General features: G+C 40.4%; 1 protein-coding gene across 9 annotated transcripts in view; it reads left to right on the plus strand.

Annotated features, from left to right (window-relative positions):
• CRIP2 (cysteine rich protein 2) overlaps window positions 1–17592 on the plus strand; it is a 189877-nt gene that overhangs the window by 112023 nt on the left and 60262 nt on the right. For all 9 annotated transcript variants that reach the window (XR_015733521.1, XR_009622211.2, XM_034409903.3 and 6 more), the window contains exons 3-4: window positions 5111–5168; window positions 10165–10302. Coding sequence is in view for 7 of the 9 variants with exons in the window: in XM_034409903.3 (XP_034265794.1) it covers window positions 5111–5168; window positions 10165–10302 (196 nt within the window). In the remaining 2 variants the exon portion in view is untranslated. The remainder of the gene's footprint in view (window positions 1–5110; window positions 5169–10164; window positions 10303–17592) is intronic.

Genomic DNA, 17592 nt, shown 5'->3' on the forward strand with positions numbered 1-17592 from the left:
GGGGTAACAGCCAGATCTTCTGCATGCCCCAGCATAACTCTCTTGCCTTATAGCTCAGCATAGATATAATACGTTGATCAATGAAAAGAAAACCAAAAATAGATAATTCCAATCCAACAATTTAAAGCCCTTTTCACATCCCAAAATTACGGCATTGCAGAGGTCTGTCACTCTCCTCAGGATAATATTAACCACTACTTCACCTCAACCATCTTTTCATATATTCAGTCATGTATTTTTAAAAATAACTGGCTTCGCTGTTGCTTAATTTAGAAATTTTTATTTTTGTGAGACCTGTTTCTTTTTTTCCTTTCTTTTTGTGGGTTTGATCTCCATCCTAATTTCCTTTCTGCAAGTTGTATATCAACTGATCGGTTTTCATTCTGATTTATGACTTGATCTTGTTGGTTTTGCTTTTGTGACTCATATTTCTTTTCTATAAGTTGTGTATCAATTAATTGATTTCCATGGCTGTCTGTGACTTGGTGAATCATCACGTTAGAATCCAATGCCACTTCTCTCTTATTTATAAATAATCCAGCTGAGGTGTCTGAAGAATCCAAAGGCAATTCATCTGCAAAGGCCTCTGTAACTCGATATTTTTCCTTTATTTCTAACTCCTTCTGCTTGTCTTGTGTTGTGCATAAAGATGTTAAGTTCATTTTTAAAAAATTTTGATAAAATTCTTCCGCTTTTTCAACAGTATTTAATTGATATCTTTCTCCTTGATATCTCAATATTATACCAACTGGAGCATTCCATCTGAATAAGATATTTCTTTTTTTAAGCTCAGCCACCAGAAAAACAAATTTCTTTCTTTCCAATAACATCTTAGGCGGTAGTTCTTTATATATCCAAATCTTTCTTCCAAACAATTGCAAAGTAGACTTAAAAGATTTTTGCACAATATTATTTCTTATTTCTTTATCTGTAAAATAAATCACCACATCTCTAGGCAATTGCCTTTGCTTTGCAATCCAGGAGTTTATTCTATAAACTCTATCGATCCTACAAAATACCTCCTCAGGTTGAACCTTTAAAATCCCAGCCAGAACTTCAGAAGATGTTTTCCTTAAGTCATCTCTGTTATTTTCCTGTAATCCTCTCAGTCTAATTGCATATTCAGTAAAATTATATTGCATCATTAAAACTTCCTTTTCAATCCGTTGTTGTATATTTTCTACATTACAAATCTTTGAATCAGCTTCCATTTTAGGTTTTTCTTCTAAACTATTGTCTTGAATGTTTATCAAATCATTTTCAATTTTTTCTATTTTATTTTCCAAATTGTCCTCAGTTTCCTCCATTTTAGTCTCTAATAGATTAATATTTGTATCGAACTTGATCATAAATTCTGAGAAACCATTAGCCATTTTTATAATCTTCCATTGCAAAATATCAAACTTTAATTGCACCAATTCTTTAATTTCCTGCTTAAATTTCTCAAAGTTCTGATTCATAATCTCATCCCTTCTTACAATCTCCTCCAGGAGAAATTCAATTATGTTAAAATCAGTTTTCTGAGACTATAAGTTAAGAACTTGTTCATATAGTTTGTGGATGGGGGAATCCCCCCCCCCACTGCTTGTTTGTCTGGCTTTGTAAGCCTAAACGCCATATTTCCACACAGGAAAACTTTTTTAGAAAAGAAAAAAAAAGCAAAGTAAAGAGAAAAAAGCTTCTTTCCAAACGAGATCAATATCAAATCAAATCTCCAGGAAAGAGAAAACACAAAAGTGGAGCTTTTTCTTCAATTGTAGCCAGAAGTATTTATTCCGCTACTTTGTGGCTTAATAAGAAACGGAAGGACTTTCCCTTTTCAGCTTCCCTGCTCAAATTTCGGCAGTCGCCATTTTAAAAGTTCTTTTTTACTTTGTTCAATATCCTTTGCAAAATAAGTATAAATACTTGCAATTTAGGATCACAGGTCCAGGTCCAGATCTCATCCTCTTTGCTTAATCTGTTAGTTATCTTGAAAAGCTTGTTTTCGTAGCCTTGCTCTGCAAAAATGCAGAGGTCTCCCAACACCCGGAGCAAACGGCGAGTGATATAGGGAGCCTCATCCGCTTGCCCCCAAGAGTAAAAAAAAACTCTGGGGGCTTCGCGGAAAGCTCTACCTACACTCACCTGCTCTATCTCACATTTCCTTCTGGAAATGGAGTTTTTCGAGCCGCCTTTCCATTGTAAAGGCGGCTCTTTACAGGCGAAGGGGCTGGCGGTCCCAAGGGACCGTCTGGCGGTTACGAGAAGCAAACCGGAAGCCCAGGTTGGACACATATTTCAACCGATTTAACTTCACCTTGAAATACCTCCCGGGAGGAAAACATTTTCTGGTTGACAGCCTCTTGAGAATGCCCCAGTACAAGAGCACACCGCTCAGGAGGTGGTTAATGCTATTATTCCCCTACCTCAGAAAGCAGCTCAGGTGATCATGCGATGATGAGCTACGTGACAACTGACCACACCAGGGCAGGAACTGACTCAGAAATTCCAAACCAAGTTGCAAAGCAATCCCTGGTTCAAGAACCACCCGCAGCTCTTGACCATTAGGGATGTGCTGGCCTGGAAGAGGACTAAACTATACATCCCTAATAGCCTGCAGATGCAGGTCCTATGAAGGAACCATGATGCTAGGCAGGCAGGGCACTTTGGGTTCATGAAAACCTTCCACCTGGTTAGGAGACAGTTCGGGTGGCCAGGGATGAAAAAGGACATTGAGAGCTATGTAAAGAGTTGTGCAACCTGTGCAATGATGAAGAAATGACTGGGAAAGCACTCTGGGTTGCTACAACAAGTAGCATCTGGCCTTGGGAAGAGATCACAATGGACTTCATAGTCGAGCTGCAGCAAAATGGAGGGAATACTGTGATTTGGATAGTGATCAACCTATTTTCCAAGCAGTCTCATTTCATCGCCTGCCCCAGATTACTGTTTGCCCACAAACTGGTGAAGTTATTCCTGAGGTATATCTACCGATTGCATGGGGTCCCATGCAGAATTAGTTCAGATTGGGGGATCCAATTCACAACTAAGTTCTGGAAGTAGATCTTAAAGTCCATTGGGCCCTCCCAGGCTTAGTTTGGCTTTTCATCTGAGTACCAATGGAGCGGTGGAGAGGGCTAAAGCCATGGTGGAGCAGTATCTAAGGTGTTATGTCAATTGCTTAATGCATTGTAAGCCGCCCCGAGTCTCCGGAGAAGGGCGGCATATAAATCAAAATTAAAAAAAAAAAAAAAAAACTACCAGCAGACTAATTGGGCAGAACTACTGCCTTTTGCTGAAGTGGCATACAATAATGTAGTGCACAGCAGCACTGGGCTTACTTCCTTCAAGGTGGTCAATGGGGTAGACTGTCCCCATGCCAGAATATCCCCAGGAGCTAATGGAGTGGGTGGACTCGTTGCAGAATGCGTGGGGAAATGTAAGGTGAGCACTGGCAAAAGCAACGGAAGCCTATAAAAAGCAAGCTGATAAGAAACGGGTCCCGCAGAGACCCTTCCAGGTGGAGGAGAAGGTTTATCTCTCCACAAAGTATTAAGGCTAAAGTTGCCCTGCAAAAAACTAGGTCCTAAATTCTTGGGGCCATTCCCCATTGTAAAGGTAATCAATCCAATTACCATGGAACTAAAACTTCCCCACTTTTTGGGAAAGTGTACCCAGTATTCCACAGTAGCCTGTTAAAACTGGTAGTTGGCTCTACATTGAGACCGATAGCTTCAGGGCCACCAAAGCCCATAGTGGTGGAAATTTATTTCTTATTATGAAATAAAGCAGATTCTAGATTCTAGGCTGTTAATATAATTGCAATATTTAATGCAATGGAAAGGACATCCTTTATCAGAGGCCACTTGGGTTAAGAGCAGAAATGTGAGAGCAAACACGCTAGTAAAGAAATTCCATTATAAGAACCCTCAAAAATTCAATGAATCAATCAATGGGAGGGGGGGATGACTGAAAAGGGATTTAATAGTTGTTTGTGATTCATATCTTACAGATGCTCTTTTCTACATAAGGGGAGCCGACTGTCAACTCTCAAAACAACTCTAGCTGAAGCCATATATTCTTTTGCTTCATTTCTTAGTTGCCATACTTATTGGGAGGCGGGATTTATGGAATGTAGAATGTTTTCTCCAATGTGCCAGACATAACGATAAGGCTGCTGCAAACCAAGGCCAAACCAACATGCCCTAAGCAAGAAGGAGTGCTGAGAAGTTCATCACCTGCTTGGTTGGCTAAAGTGACCTGTGACACAAGGGGGGGGTGGACAGTATCTATTCTTTATTTATTCAAAAAACATAGTAATTATTCAGTGTTGGTTTCACCTTTGACAGTACTTATATGATGTACCCAATAAACCGGATTTTTGAGGAAGCCGAAAGGTCTCAGAGTCTTGAATTGGTTGGGAGCATTACTTGGAACCATGACAAGGACCTGCCCCAGCTGATCCCTCAGGAAAGCAAAACTCTTGACTCCATTGGATTGAATCAAAGGAACTTTTACTGAGAGAAAGTGGTTGCAGTAAAGTCAGGCAGAATCTAAAGGTCCCATGCAAAGTACAAAGCAATTCTTCCATTTCCCCAACCTCAACCCCCCTGACCAGTCCACTGGCAACCAATGTGATGCCGCAAGGTTGTTTTGAGAACTCTGAGGTACTAGGCAGATAACATTCATTCTCAGGGCACAATGGCCTTGGGGCTAGGCTGGAACAGGCTGGGAGGGAGTCCTCTCCATCTCCAAAGACAGTCCCCCTCCCTAATTCCCAAGCAGCTACAGCATGTGAAAAATTCTGGCCTAACCCTAACCCCATCCAATAGAATGGTAGGACACAATGGTGGACCTGACATTTTTGTTTTTCTACCGTGATTTGTCATTTTTAAATGTTACAAGAGTCATCCTACTCTGAATGAAAGAGTAGATAACATTTGTAAAGCAAGGAACTGAAAAACTAGACTTTTTAGAGTGCCTATAATCCTTAAAGGCTGAGGTCCTAGTGTAATATGTAGGACCCTCATGTTTTGATCTAGTGTTGAATAAAATTAAGCACTTGCTTGAAGCAAATTATAATTTCCAATATCTTTGTAGTCTAATTCTTGGCATTTTTCTATTTTAGCATGACAGGAAGCCTTACTGTCACAAGCCTTGTTATGCAACGCTGTTTGGACCAAAAGGTATGTGTCCCTTCCTGGTAAACTGGCAATTTAGCTCAGTACTAGTAAATTGCAGTCATTCTTTCTTCCTGTCTCTCAACTTCTTGTTCTGAACTAAGTTCTTCAAACCAGCCAAAGGTGTCTAATTTTGTGTCACTGGAAAATTGTAGTCCTCTCTGTTGTTGCAAAATTTGCCTGTTTATGATATGCCCTATGTCTGATTTAGTGTTTAATGAACAAAACAGTGCAGACAAAATCATACAAAAAAGTATTGTGAGAAGTTGTAATATAGAATAAAGGCATAAGGAAAGAAAGAAAGGGAGTATTCAGCTTTTTTTCCTTCTGCCACTTTTTCTGATAGAACTGCCCCAGTCTTCTCCCTCCCATAATGTTCTAAATGCCCCCCCCCAAATGTGCATGAAGTATTTTTGCCATTGTGCAAAGATAGAGGGAGCAGTTTACCTTCTGGTTACCTCCAGTGTATGAATTAAATGAAAAGTTAAAGGACTTTATTTCTTACAGTGACAAAATATCATTCCAAGGTAGTTATGTTATTAAAGTGTCACTGCGTTTTTTTGTATTTGCCAGCTGTGCTTGAACTCTAAGACTTACCGTAGCTGATCAGAACTCTTATCTCTAAGCTAACTGCACATGTCCACATTCCTTCTTCCACATTCTTTCACTTTCTTCTAACTTTCTTTGTCTGCAAGAACTTCTGCCGGCAAGGCAGGAACGCTGCCAAGATGGAATTAATTAGCTAGTAAGATGTTTTTACTTTCTTTATAATAAAATGTGTTTATTAAAATATATCTCGGGTTTATTTTCTTAAGGTATACTTGCAAGGAAAGGCCACGATCCATTCTCTAATCAAGGTGCAATTACCCAAAAGCAGAATGGGATTAATTGCCACCCTGACAAAAAGATAGGCAATTTTATGGTGATAATCCTTACATATTAATGGAGAACAATATCATTCACATTTCTTAAAAACAAACTGCTTACTTTTATACAATAAGAGAATATACGGGTTGTTGAAATCTTGGAAGAATAAACTATAATTGCTGAAAAGGACATTTTTATATCCCACCTGATCTCCACTGTCACATCAATTATGATTATAGACAGAAAATTTTGTTGATGATTGCAAAGATGTTGGTCACTACAATAGAAAAAAATGTTGAGATTCTAGAAAGAGTGCAGAGAACAGCAACAAAAATGACCAGAGGACTGGACATTAAGGCATACGATGAATGATTGTGGGAACTAGGTATGTCTAGCCTATCAAAGAGAAGATTAGGGTTGATACGATAGCAGTCCTCCAATATTTGAGGGGCTGTCACAGAGAAGAGGGGATCAACCTATTCTCCAAAGCATTTGAGGGCAGGATAAAAAGTCACAGATGGAAACTTATCAAAGAGAAACTAATAGCTTGCCTCCAGAAATTGTGAGAGTTCCATTACTGGGAGTTTTCAAGAAAAGATTGGACAACCATTTGTCAGAATAGTATAGGATATCCTGCTTAAGCAGAGGGTTGGACTAGAAGAACACCAAGATTCCTTTCAACCAAGAGCCTTGGTAGTACAGTGGTCTAAAGCACCCTGTTATTAAGACCAGCTGCCTGCAATTACTGCAGGTTCGAATCTCGCCGGGCTCAAGGTTGACTCAGCCTTCCATCCTTTCTAAGGTAGGTAAATTGAGGACCCAGTTGTGGGGGCAATAAGCTGACTTTGTATAATAATAATAATCATAATAATCATAATAATCATAATAATCATAATCATAATAATAATCATAATAATCATAATAATCATAATCATAATAATAATCATAATAATCATAATAATCATAATAATCATAATAATAATAATAATAATTTTATTTCTATACCGCCCTTCTCCCGAAGGACTCAGGGCGGTGTACAGCCTATTTAAAAACACAGAAACAAAACAACAGTTAAAATTTAAAATCATTAAATAATTAGGCTCCAATTAAAATCCCAGAAATTTAAAATACCCCAATTTAAAACGTTATGTTAATAGCCCGGCCTGGCGGAACAACAGGGTCTTCAGAGCGCAGCGAAACACCCGGAGGTCGGAGATCTTACGTCTTTCCGGGGGCAGTTCATTCCACAGGGCTGGGGCTCCCACAGAGAAGGCCCTCCCCCTGGGTGTCGCCAGCCGACATAACTTGGCCGATGGCACCCTGAGGAGACCCTCTCTATGGGAGCGGACTGGTCGGTGGGAGGCTATTGGTGGCAGAAGTCGGTCTCGAAGGTACCCGGGTCCTATGCCATAGAGCGCTTTAAAGGTGGTAACCAACACCTTGAATCGCACCCGGAAGACCACTGGGAGCCAGTGCAGCTCGCGCAGGAGGGGTGTCACGTGGGCGCAACGAGTTGCACCCATAACCACCCGCGCGGCCGCATTCTGGACCAGTTGGAGCCTCCAAGTGCTCTTCAAGAGGAGCCCCATGTAGAGAGCATTACAATAGTCCAACCGGGAGGTGACAAGGGCGTGAGTGACCGTGCGCAAGGCGTCCCGATCCAGAAAGGGCTGCAACTGGCGAATCAGGCGAACCTGATAAAAGGCCCCCCTGGCCACGGCCGTCATGTGCTCTTCTAAAGACAGCCGTGCGTCCAGGAGGACACCCAGATTGCGAGCCCTCTCTGTGGGGGGCAAGAATTCACCCCCAATAGTCAGCGATGGCACCTGCTGACTATATCGGGGCGCCGGAAGCCACAGCCACTCGGTCTTGGAGGGGTTGAGTCTGAGCCTGTTCCTCCCCATCCAGGCCCGCACGGCCTCCAGGCAGCGGGACATCACATCAAGGGCATCGTTGGGGTGGTCTGGGGTGGAGATGTACAGCTGAGTATCGTCAGCGTACAGATGACACTTCACCCCAAAACAACGGATGATCTCACCCAGCGGCTTCACATAAATGTTGAACAGGAGAGGCGAGAGGACTGACCCTTGCGGCACTCCCCATGCGAGATGCCTCGAGGTCGACCTCTGTCCCCCTGCCAACACAAACTGCGAGCGGTCGGAGAGGAGGGAGGAGAACCACCGCAGAATGGTGCCCCCTATTCCTAACCCCCTCAACCGCTGCAGCATGATACCATGGTCGATGGTATCAAAAGCCGCTGAGAGGTCTAATAGGACTAGGACAGAGGAGCAACCCCTGTCCCGAGCCCTCCAGAGATCATCCACCAACACGACCAATGCCGTTTCTGTGCTGTACCCCTGCCTGAAGCCCGACTGGTACGGGTCCAGATAGATAGCTTCATCCAGGTGCCGGGGAAGTTGTCGTGCCACCACGCTCTCAACAACCTTCGCCACAAAACGAAGGTTGGAGACTGGACGATAGTTAGCTAATTCAGCCGGGTCCAGGGAAGGCTTCTTGAGGAGGGGCCTCACTACCGCCTCTTTCAAGGTGGCAGGAAAGGCACCCTCACTCAAAGAAGCACTTATAATCCCCTGGAGCCAGCCTCGTGTAACCTCCCGGGAGGCCAGCACCAACCAGGAGGGACACGGGTCCAATAAACACGTGGCGGCACTAATCTTACCCAGAACCCTGTCCACATCCTCGGGAGTCACAGGATCAAACTCCTCCCAGATAACATTCTCAAGACCTGCCCTCGTCTCCTCCCGCGGACTCATCCAGTCGGAGTCCAAGCCATCCCGAATCCGAGCGACTTTATCATGCAGGAACTGTACAAAATCCTCAGCACGACCCTGCAAGGGATCTTCCCGCACTCCCCCCCGGAGAAGGGAGTGGGTCACCCTAAACAAGGCGGCTGGGCGGTTCTCTGCAGATGCGATAAGAGCGGAAAAGTGGTTAGACTTTGCCGCTTTTATCGCCACTAGGTAGGTCTTCATATAAGACCTCACCTGTGTCCGGTCGGAATCGGATTGACTAGTCCTCCAAATGCTCTCTAGGCGTCTTTTCCGACGCTTCATCTCTCTCAGCTCCTCAGAAAACCAAGGAGCCAGTTGAGATCGGCATCGGGTCAGAGGCCGCAAAGGCACAACGGGGTCCAAAGCTCCGGCAGCCGCCCTTTCCCAGGCGGCCACCAGCTCTTCAGTCGAGTCATGTGTTAGGGTCTCAGGGAACGGCCCAAGCTCCGTCAGGAACCTTTCGGGGTCCATCAGGCGCCTGGGACGGAACCATCTAGTTGGCTCCGTCTCCCTGCGGCGGGAGAAGGCGGTAGGAAAGTCTAGTTGGAGGAGCGAATGATCTGTCCATGACAAGGGTTTAATATCTAGGTCCCCTCTACCAAGATCATTCAACCACTGACCAGAGACAAAAATCAGATCCAGAGTGTGTCCCCCTATGTGAGTTGGGCCTTGAACTAACTGGGTCAGGTCCATGGCCGTCATGGAAGCCATGAACTCCCGAGCCGCCTCTGACGCCTCACCCGCGGATGGAAGGTTGAAATCCCCCATGACAATAAGTCAACCGCCACCCCGGCAATGACGTCGAGTAGCTCGGGCAGGGTCGCTGCCACGTGGCAGGGAGCCAGGTACATAGTCAGCAAACCCATCTGCACCCCACGGCCCCACTTCACACAAAGGGACTCACATCCAGCTATCTGAGGAACAGTGGTCTCCCTCGGACAAAGACTTTCCCTAATAATCACCGCCATAAATATACAAAAGGATGAAGGCTATTGCTTAGCACATTGTAAGCCGCCCTGGGTCTCCGGAGAAGGGCGGCGTATAAATCAAATTTAAAAAAAAAACAAAAAAAACCCTCTATTCTGTTCTGTTTCCTAATTCTGTATTAGGAAACAGAGAAAAAGGATTAACACTGTGAAGTAAAAGAAAGGTTTTGGGAGGGAAAGAGAGATTTCTTTAATCTGTGAAATTAAAGAAATGATGTAATGAATCATTGACAAAAAGAAGAGTGATCAACATTGCTCATGACCTCACTTGATTTTATCAAAATATGGGGATATGGCTGATAGCTTCTGGCATCAGAAGCTTTTAATATTAGATTTATTTTCTTGTTCAATTTTCAGGTGTAAATATTGGAGGAGCAGGATCCTATATTTATGATAAGCCTCCTTCTGAAGGACACCTTATACCAGGCCCTATTGAGCATGCATCCAAAATGGAAGAAAAGAAAATGAATATTGCACCAAAAGGACCTAGCAAAGGTAAACAGTGAAACAGAAGCCTGAAAATGCTTTAGGCTCAGACCTATCACAGTATTGCAATCCAATTCATGCTCTCTTTCTGTGTGTTACAGTGTTGTGTGTACACTCAAAAGAGGCAATACTTGTAATGCAACACTGAGATGTTGCTTTTATCATTCTGAATCTGCTAGTAAGATCTTGTAGAGTTAAGAGAACAACTGTTGATCAAGGGATATAACTATCAATGCTTTCTTCTTTAGTTACTGGAAAATTTTAAAGAACATTTTTAGTATGAACATTGTAAGACTGACTTTGAAATAGAATCATATACAAATCATGAACATGTGATTGCTAAAATGTATAAACTTATACTGAAATAACAGAAGAACGAATTAATGTATGTATGATAAAATGAGATAAAATTTCAGGTTATAATATACAGTTAAAAATACACGGTTGAAAGGACTGAAATGGTATGTTATAACCTTAAAGATAATTTTTGCAAAATGATGCACCATTGATATATGACACAGGAAAATATAAAGGTATTTCAAATTTATATTGGAAATGTGAAGTACAAAAAGGACTATTTTATCATGTTTGGTAGATATGCAAAAATCTAGAAAATTTTGGATTCAAAAACAGAGTGAGTCAGAGGATTTGATGGCCAAACTGATTTGTTTGATTAGCAAAAAGACAATATCTACATTTATTGGTGATTGGAAACCCCTTATGACTTTTAATTATTTATTTTTTTATTATTCCAATTTATATACCGCCCTTCTCCCGAAGGACTCAGGGTGGTGTACAGCCAAAAGTAAAAGCACACAAATATAAATTTTAAAACGATTTAAAAGCATATTAAATAATTTGGCCCAATATTCAAATAAAAAACCCCATTTTAAAATTTTAAAATTAAAAAGTTAAAAAATTAGGCCAGCCCGGCTTGTTGGAATAAAAACGTTTTGAGGGCACGGCGAAAGGTGCGCAAGTCGGGAATCCTCTGTATCCCGGGGGGCAGTTTGTTCCAGAGGGCAGGTGCCCCCATAGAGAAGGCTCTCCCCCTGGGGGTCGCCAGTCGACATTGCTTGACCGACAGCACCCGGAGGAGCCCCTCTCTGTGGGAGCGTACTGGCCGGTGGGAGGCTATTGGTAGCAGCAGGCGGTCTTGTAAGTACCCAGGTCCTAAGCCATGGAGCGCTCTGAAGATGGTAACCAGCATCTTGAATCACACCCAGAAGACCACCGGAAGCCAGTGCAGCTCGCGCAGGAGAGGTGTTACATGGGAGCGCCATGTCGCTCCCACCATCACCCGCGTGGCTGCATTCTGGACCAGTTGGAGCCTCCAGGTGCTCTTCAAGGGGAGCCCCATGTAGAGAGCATTACAGTAGTCCAGGCAGGAAGTGACGAGGGCATGAGTGACCGTGCGCAAGGATTGTTTTTAATATAAAAACAAAAATAATATACTTATGATTGATGATTAGGTAGAATATAGAATGAGAAAGTCACAATATAACTTTAGACAGACAAGTTAATTTATAATTGTACTTCTTTACTGCTGTAAAGAAAATTGGAAACCACTTTATTTTTTATTTATTTTTTTACTTTTCTGCTACACTTTCTCTTTTTGCATGTTTAAATTTTCTTTCTCTTTTTCCTTTTTTTCTTTTCCTGTATTTTAATTTGTATTAGTCTTATTCTTGTGTTTAAAATAACACTATGGAAAATAGCAAAATCTTGCAAATGTTGAAAGACGCCTATACATTTGCTTTTTCTTTTTGTGCATTCTTTTATGAAGGATGGGAAAATGGTTTGTTCAGTTGAGATTTACTTCTAAAGCTATCCTCTATCTTTGTTTTGCTGATCCTTGTAATATCTTACAGAACAGTTGTTTCTTTATGAAAAAACAAAGGGTGCTTTCCAGAAACAACTGTTCTGTAAGATATTACAAGGATCAGCAAAACAAAGAATAAGACTAATACAAATTAAAATACAGGAAAAGAAAAAAAGGAAAAAGAGAAAGAAAATTTAAACGTGCAAAAAGAAAAAGTGTAGCAGAAAAGTAAAAAATAAAATAAAGTGGTTTCCAATTTTCTTTACAGCAGTAAAGAAGTATGATTATAAATTAACTTGTCTGTCTAAAGTTATATTGTGACTTTCTCATTTTATATTCTACCTAATCATGAATCATAAGCTGCTCTCTCCACTTCTTTTTAACCTCTACATGAAACAACTAGGTAAGATTATCTGCTTTGGGATTGAAGTTTCATCAATATGCCAGTCATACCACACTGTATATCTCTAGCCTAGGAGGCCAACGTAATATGACTTCATTTCTGTGGTGCCTGGGGGCTGAAGAGACCTGGAAGGGGACAATAGGCTTCAGATGAACCCTGATAAGATGACGTGCTGTGTATGTGCAGAGCCTCAGGATTCAAAGTTTTAATCATCTTTAGTTCTGTCTGGAGTTGCATTATCCCAGACAAATCTGGTGCACAATTTGGGGTCTCCTAGACTTGTGACTCCTGCTTGAGGAGCATAGAGTAGTCAAGGCTAGAAGAGTCTTTGCATAACTTTGTATCATCTGCCAATTGCGCCTCTTCCTGGATCAAAAGGCCCTGAGTGCATGATGATCCTTGATCATGTCATCTGGATTACTGCAATGTACTCTACAGGGGACTGCCCTTAAAGAGGGTAGCTATAATTGGTTCAGAATGCAGTGGCATGTACAGGAAATCCTTAGGTTGGTATATGTAACACCACTGTTATGCAAGTTGCACTGGAATTTTGCCAGGTGGAGCCTAGGAAAAGAGCCTTTCCTGCAGCAGCCCCTGCCTTTTGAAATATCCTGTCAGCCTTCTGAAGGTTCCTTAAGACCTAGCTCTGCCAGTTGGCATGGGGCCCTGACAAATGCTTTAGGCTGGAGGTAGCTGGTGCAATGATAGAAGACACCACCCCTGCTCCACATGACCCTTTGGTTTTTAATCTATTTAACTCTTGTAATTTTAATTGCTCCTATATTTATATTTGTTTTTATACTTCTATTTTTATTGCCTTGTAAGCTGCCCGTAACTGCTTTTTGCTACTTTTTAGAATTACTATTGTGATGAATATTATAAAAGCAAAGGGGTACTTGCACCAGCCTTGTAAATAGAAGATAAATAGGAGGTTGCCGATTCAAAACTGAGCAGAAACATTATTACTATTTTGAAGTCATTCTACCTTGAGTGACTGGAAAAATGATGAAGTAATGCATTGCAGGACTTGTTTTAAAAAATAACTACAAGGAAAAGACATTCAAGAAAAGATTTTTTTTAAAAAATCTACATTTTGAACCAACAGCCTTATTTTTATTAGTGTTATAATTATATTATTAAAAGGGAAATGGTGGCTTAGTGGGTAAGACACTGAGCTTGTCGATCGAAAGGTCGGCAGTTCAGTGGTTTGAATCCCTAATGCCCCATAAAGGGGTGAGCTCCCGTTACTTGTCCCAGCTTCTGCCAACCTAGCAGTTTGAAAGCATGTAAAAAATGCAAGTAGAAAAATAGGGACTACCTTTGGTGGGAAGGTAACAGCGTTTCGTGAACCTTTGATGTTTAGTCATGCTGGCTACATGACCATGGAGACATCTTCAGACAGCACTGGCTCTTCGGATTTCAAACGGAGATGAGCATCACGTCCTAGAATTGGGAATGACTAGAACATATGTGCGAGGGGAACCTTTACCTTTACCTAATTATATTATCATAGCATTCATGAGAAACACAACTCTAAAAACCTTTAGAAATTAACAGGACAATAAGACAAGGGTATTTTTTTGCTTTTGTGTTTACATGTACATTCATTTTGATACTTTATTGTTTACATAAAATTCAGTTTAACTCTTTTAAAAAAAAATTTTTTTTTTTTTTTTACACAAACAGACAAACAAACATACAATGTATTTTTTTCTGAATAGAGTATTGGCCGGTTCACAAATTTAAACAATTTTTAGTCATTTCAACACAATTTATATATTCCCTTTTTGCCATTGTATTTATTCTCTCTATTTTTTTTAATAGACCAATATTACCCTTCATCCTATCCTCTAATCTTAACCAAATTCAATTTTTCCCTTCATCTCTATATTAAACCCCTTAAATTTGAAATGTCACTTAGTATACTTCTTAATATCACAATCATTCAATTAATACCAAAATAATAAACCAAAATGTGTCAGCCTCCGCTTTTACTTGCTTACTTGCTCAGCTGCCATGAAACGGGAGGAGGGGGGAGCTATTGGAATTCTTGGGAGTGGGGGAAGTGAGCTGGAGGAGAAGGAAGAACTTTGCTGCAGCGTTTTCTTTGAAGCTGATACCGTCTCAAGGTAACAGTCATGGCATAGCAAGAGGATGACACTGCCAGACGTTTGCACCCACATGATCCCTGGAGAACTTGTGGATTGGATGATTTACGCTGGACAGTTGGGGGGGATGCTTTCTATATGTGATTTTCGCGCCTTTGCTTCAGACCTTGCTTTTCTTTGATTGCATTCAGTTCTCACTCAGTAAAAGTACCTTTCTCTATAAAAATGGAGTTAGGGTTTTTCTTTCTTGAGTGTTGAAAGGAGGCATGCCTGACAATATAATTTTATACCATACATTTGCTTAAATCTTATTCCAAATAATACAATCCAACATCTTAATAAAAATCAGTTAGTTGTATGACAATTTTTTCTCTTTATATGATAATATTAAACCAAGTTACTTTATATCATATATTTCCTTGAATCTTATCTCTAATTTTCAATTACTTTGTCAAACATATGTATTTATACCTCTTCAAACAACATCTTAATCATTTCTACTTTCATCACAATCTAATTAATTCATAATACAATATCATTTCACCTTTTTTCTTTTTTGATTAGGTTCCAAATATGCAATAAAAAATATTCCAATTGTTACAATTTCCCTAATTAAATTTATTCATATTTCTAAAACTTATCATTATATAGACTCCATCAATGCAATTAAGAATATTCCAGTTGTTACTCTACTTTTAGGTAAAAATATTCCAACTATTACCATCTCATTTATCAAACTTATTCATATTTCTAACACTTATTTCAATTCATTCATACATCCATATAGTTTTACATTATTTTATATTACTTAATTAGTATCACAATCTTATCTTTTTTCTAACATTCATTACATCTATAAATCCTGCTTCAATTCATATTTCAATTTCAGTTCTGTTTTTATTTTTTTTCCTTTTCTTTCCCCTTTTTTCTTTTGCGCTTTAAAATCCTGAACTCTCCTGTTTTGTGCTATATTTCCTATTATTTCCCTATTATTTCCCTTTTTCTTAATTTTCCACTGTTAATCCCAGTGTAATCATTTTGTATTTTAAAGTCATGAACTCTTCTATTTTGCCATATTTCCCATTGTTTTCCACCCATATTCCCTCTCTTGTTTTTCCATTGTTAATTTCAGTGTAATCATCTAAATTTTTTATATTCTTTCTATTCCACCCTTTTCCCCCCCTTTGTCTCTTTCCATTCTTTCTATTTTTTCCATTGTTAATCCCAATGTAATCTTTAAAATTCTCTTTTTTATTGTTACTACCAGGGGTGAAATGCTCCCGGTTTGGACCGGATCACCCGATCCGGTAGCGATGGAGGCAGGTGGTTCAGAGAACCGGTAGCAAAAATCCCCCCCCCCGCATGGCCAGCTGAGCTGCACAATCATCAGAGGCTTTTTTTTACTTTTAAAAGCATTTTTTCTACAACCTCTTCGGCCGAAAAAATGCTTTTTTTAAAAAAAAGCCTCTGATGATCGCACAGCTCAGCTGGGATCGTCATAGGCTTTTAATAGCATTTTTTAAAATGCTTTTAAATGCCTCTGATGATCCAAGCTGAGTTGCCTGATTGTCAGAGGCATTTAAAAGAAAAAAAGCCTCTGCCGATCAGGCAACTCAGCTGGGATCATCAGAGGCTTTTAAAAGCATTTTTTTACAACCTCTTCGCCGAAGAGGTTGTAGAAAAAATGCTTTTAAAAGTAAAAAAAAAAATTGGCTACACCCACCCAGTCACATTACACCCCCCCCCCAAGCTGCGCCCACAGAACCGGTAGTAACAAATTTTAGATTTCACCACTGGTACTACCCACATAATCATTTAATTTTCCATAGTCAATCTCTTTGTCTTTGTCCTCTTCTTTATTGTCAATCTCTCTTTCTTGCTTCTCGTTCGTTATTTCCTTATCAGCTTGAGTGTGCTCTGACACAATTTTTGAATCATCAGGTTTCATCAGGTTTTGGTTTTCCATACAACATTGTGATCATTTCCCTTCCTTCCGTTTTCAATGATAGGTACATTATTTTCATCATTTCCTTAAGTTCCTGCGCCATTTTATTCTTTCTGAGTTAATATTATTCCACTTTAAAGTTGCGTTGTAATCCTCCTTTTTTAATCATCAAAGTCAAGCCGCTTACAGACAAACAAACCCCCTTCAGAAGTTCTTACAATTGTTATCACTATCGAAGTTCAAGGTTTTTTCCAAAGCAAAAGTTCAGTGTTGCAATGATCTTATTTCTCCTGAAGATGTCTCTCTACAATCCACAATTCCAGTTAGCAGCCTGAAAAAGTATCCATTTTGTTTGCAATCCACTTTAAAAATCTTTACTAATTTTGTTTTTTCCTCTTCTTCTTTTTTATACCAAATCAATTTAAATATACACCAAATCAATTTAAAGTCCAGTCCAAATTACAAAGTCCGTTCCCCCCCCCTTTTTTTTTGGTACAAAACTTCTATTACAGGGCTTAATTTTAAGTTTCTCTTTAGGTTTTCTCCAACATTCGAAAAAGAGATCTGCTTATTTTCTTTCCAGTCCTCTACACAATTATGGGTTTTTTCTTCTAATTTTTAAAATTCTCCAAATATTTTTATCCAAAAGTCAATTTTCTTTTCGGGTGTCACTTTAAATTTCCACTTTAGCCTTCTTCCTTCCTTTTTCCCATGCCCATTAGCCACTATTATTCCACTGGGGTTCTTTTGACAGATTTAAAAATCTTTTCCTTTTTTTTGCCTATGAGCTGGCAATCACTCACCCGCTGTTCATATTCTGTTCAAATCACCGCTCCAGCTCAATACTTGGTCCAGTTGCCCCAGCTTCTTGATGGTCACAATGGCCGCCGCCACCGCTTCCGAGTCGGAGAGAGTTTCCTCTGACCTTTGAGGAACTTGCCTGTTCTTCTTGGTCTTCCGAGGTGCCTCTCCTTCTTCTCCGTCCCTACAAGACAGTTCCAGTCCAAAGACTCCTCGGCAG

Source organism: Pantherophis guttatus, chromosome 3 (assembly GCF_059756535.1).
Source record: "Pantherophis guttatus breed Tessera chromosome 3, ASM5975653v1, whole genome shotgun sequence".
NCBI classification, from domain to species: Eukaryota; Metazoa; Chordata; class Lepidosauria; order Squamata; family Colubridae; genus Pantherophis; species Pantherophis guttatus.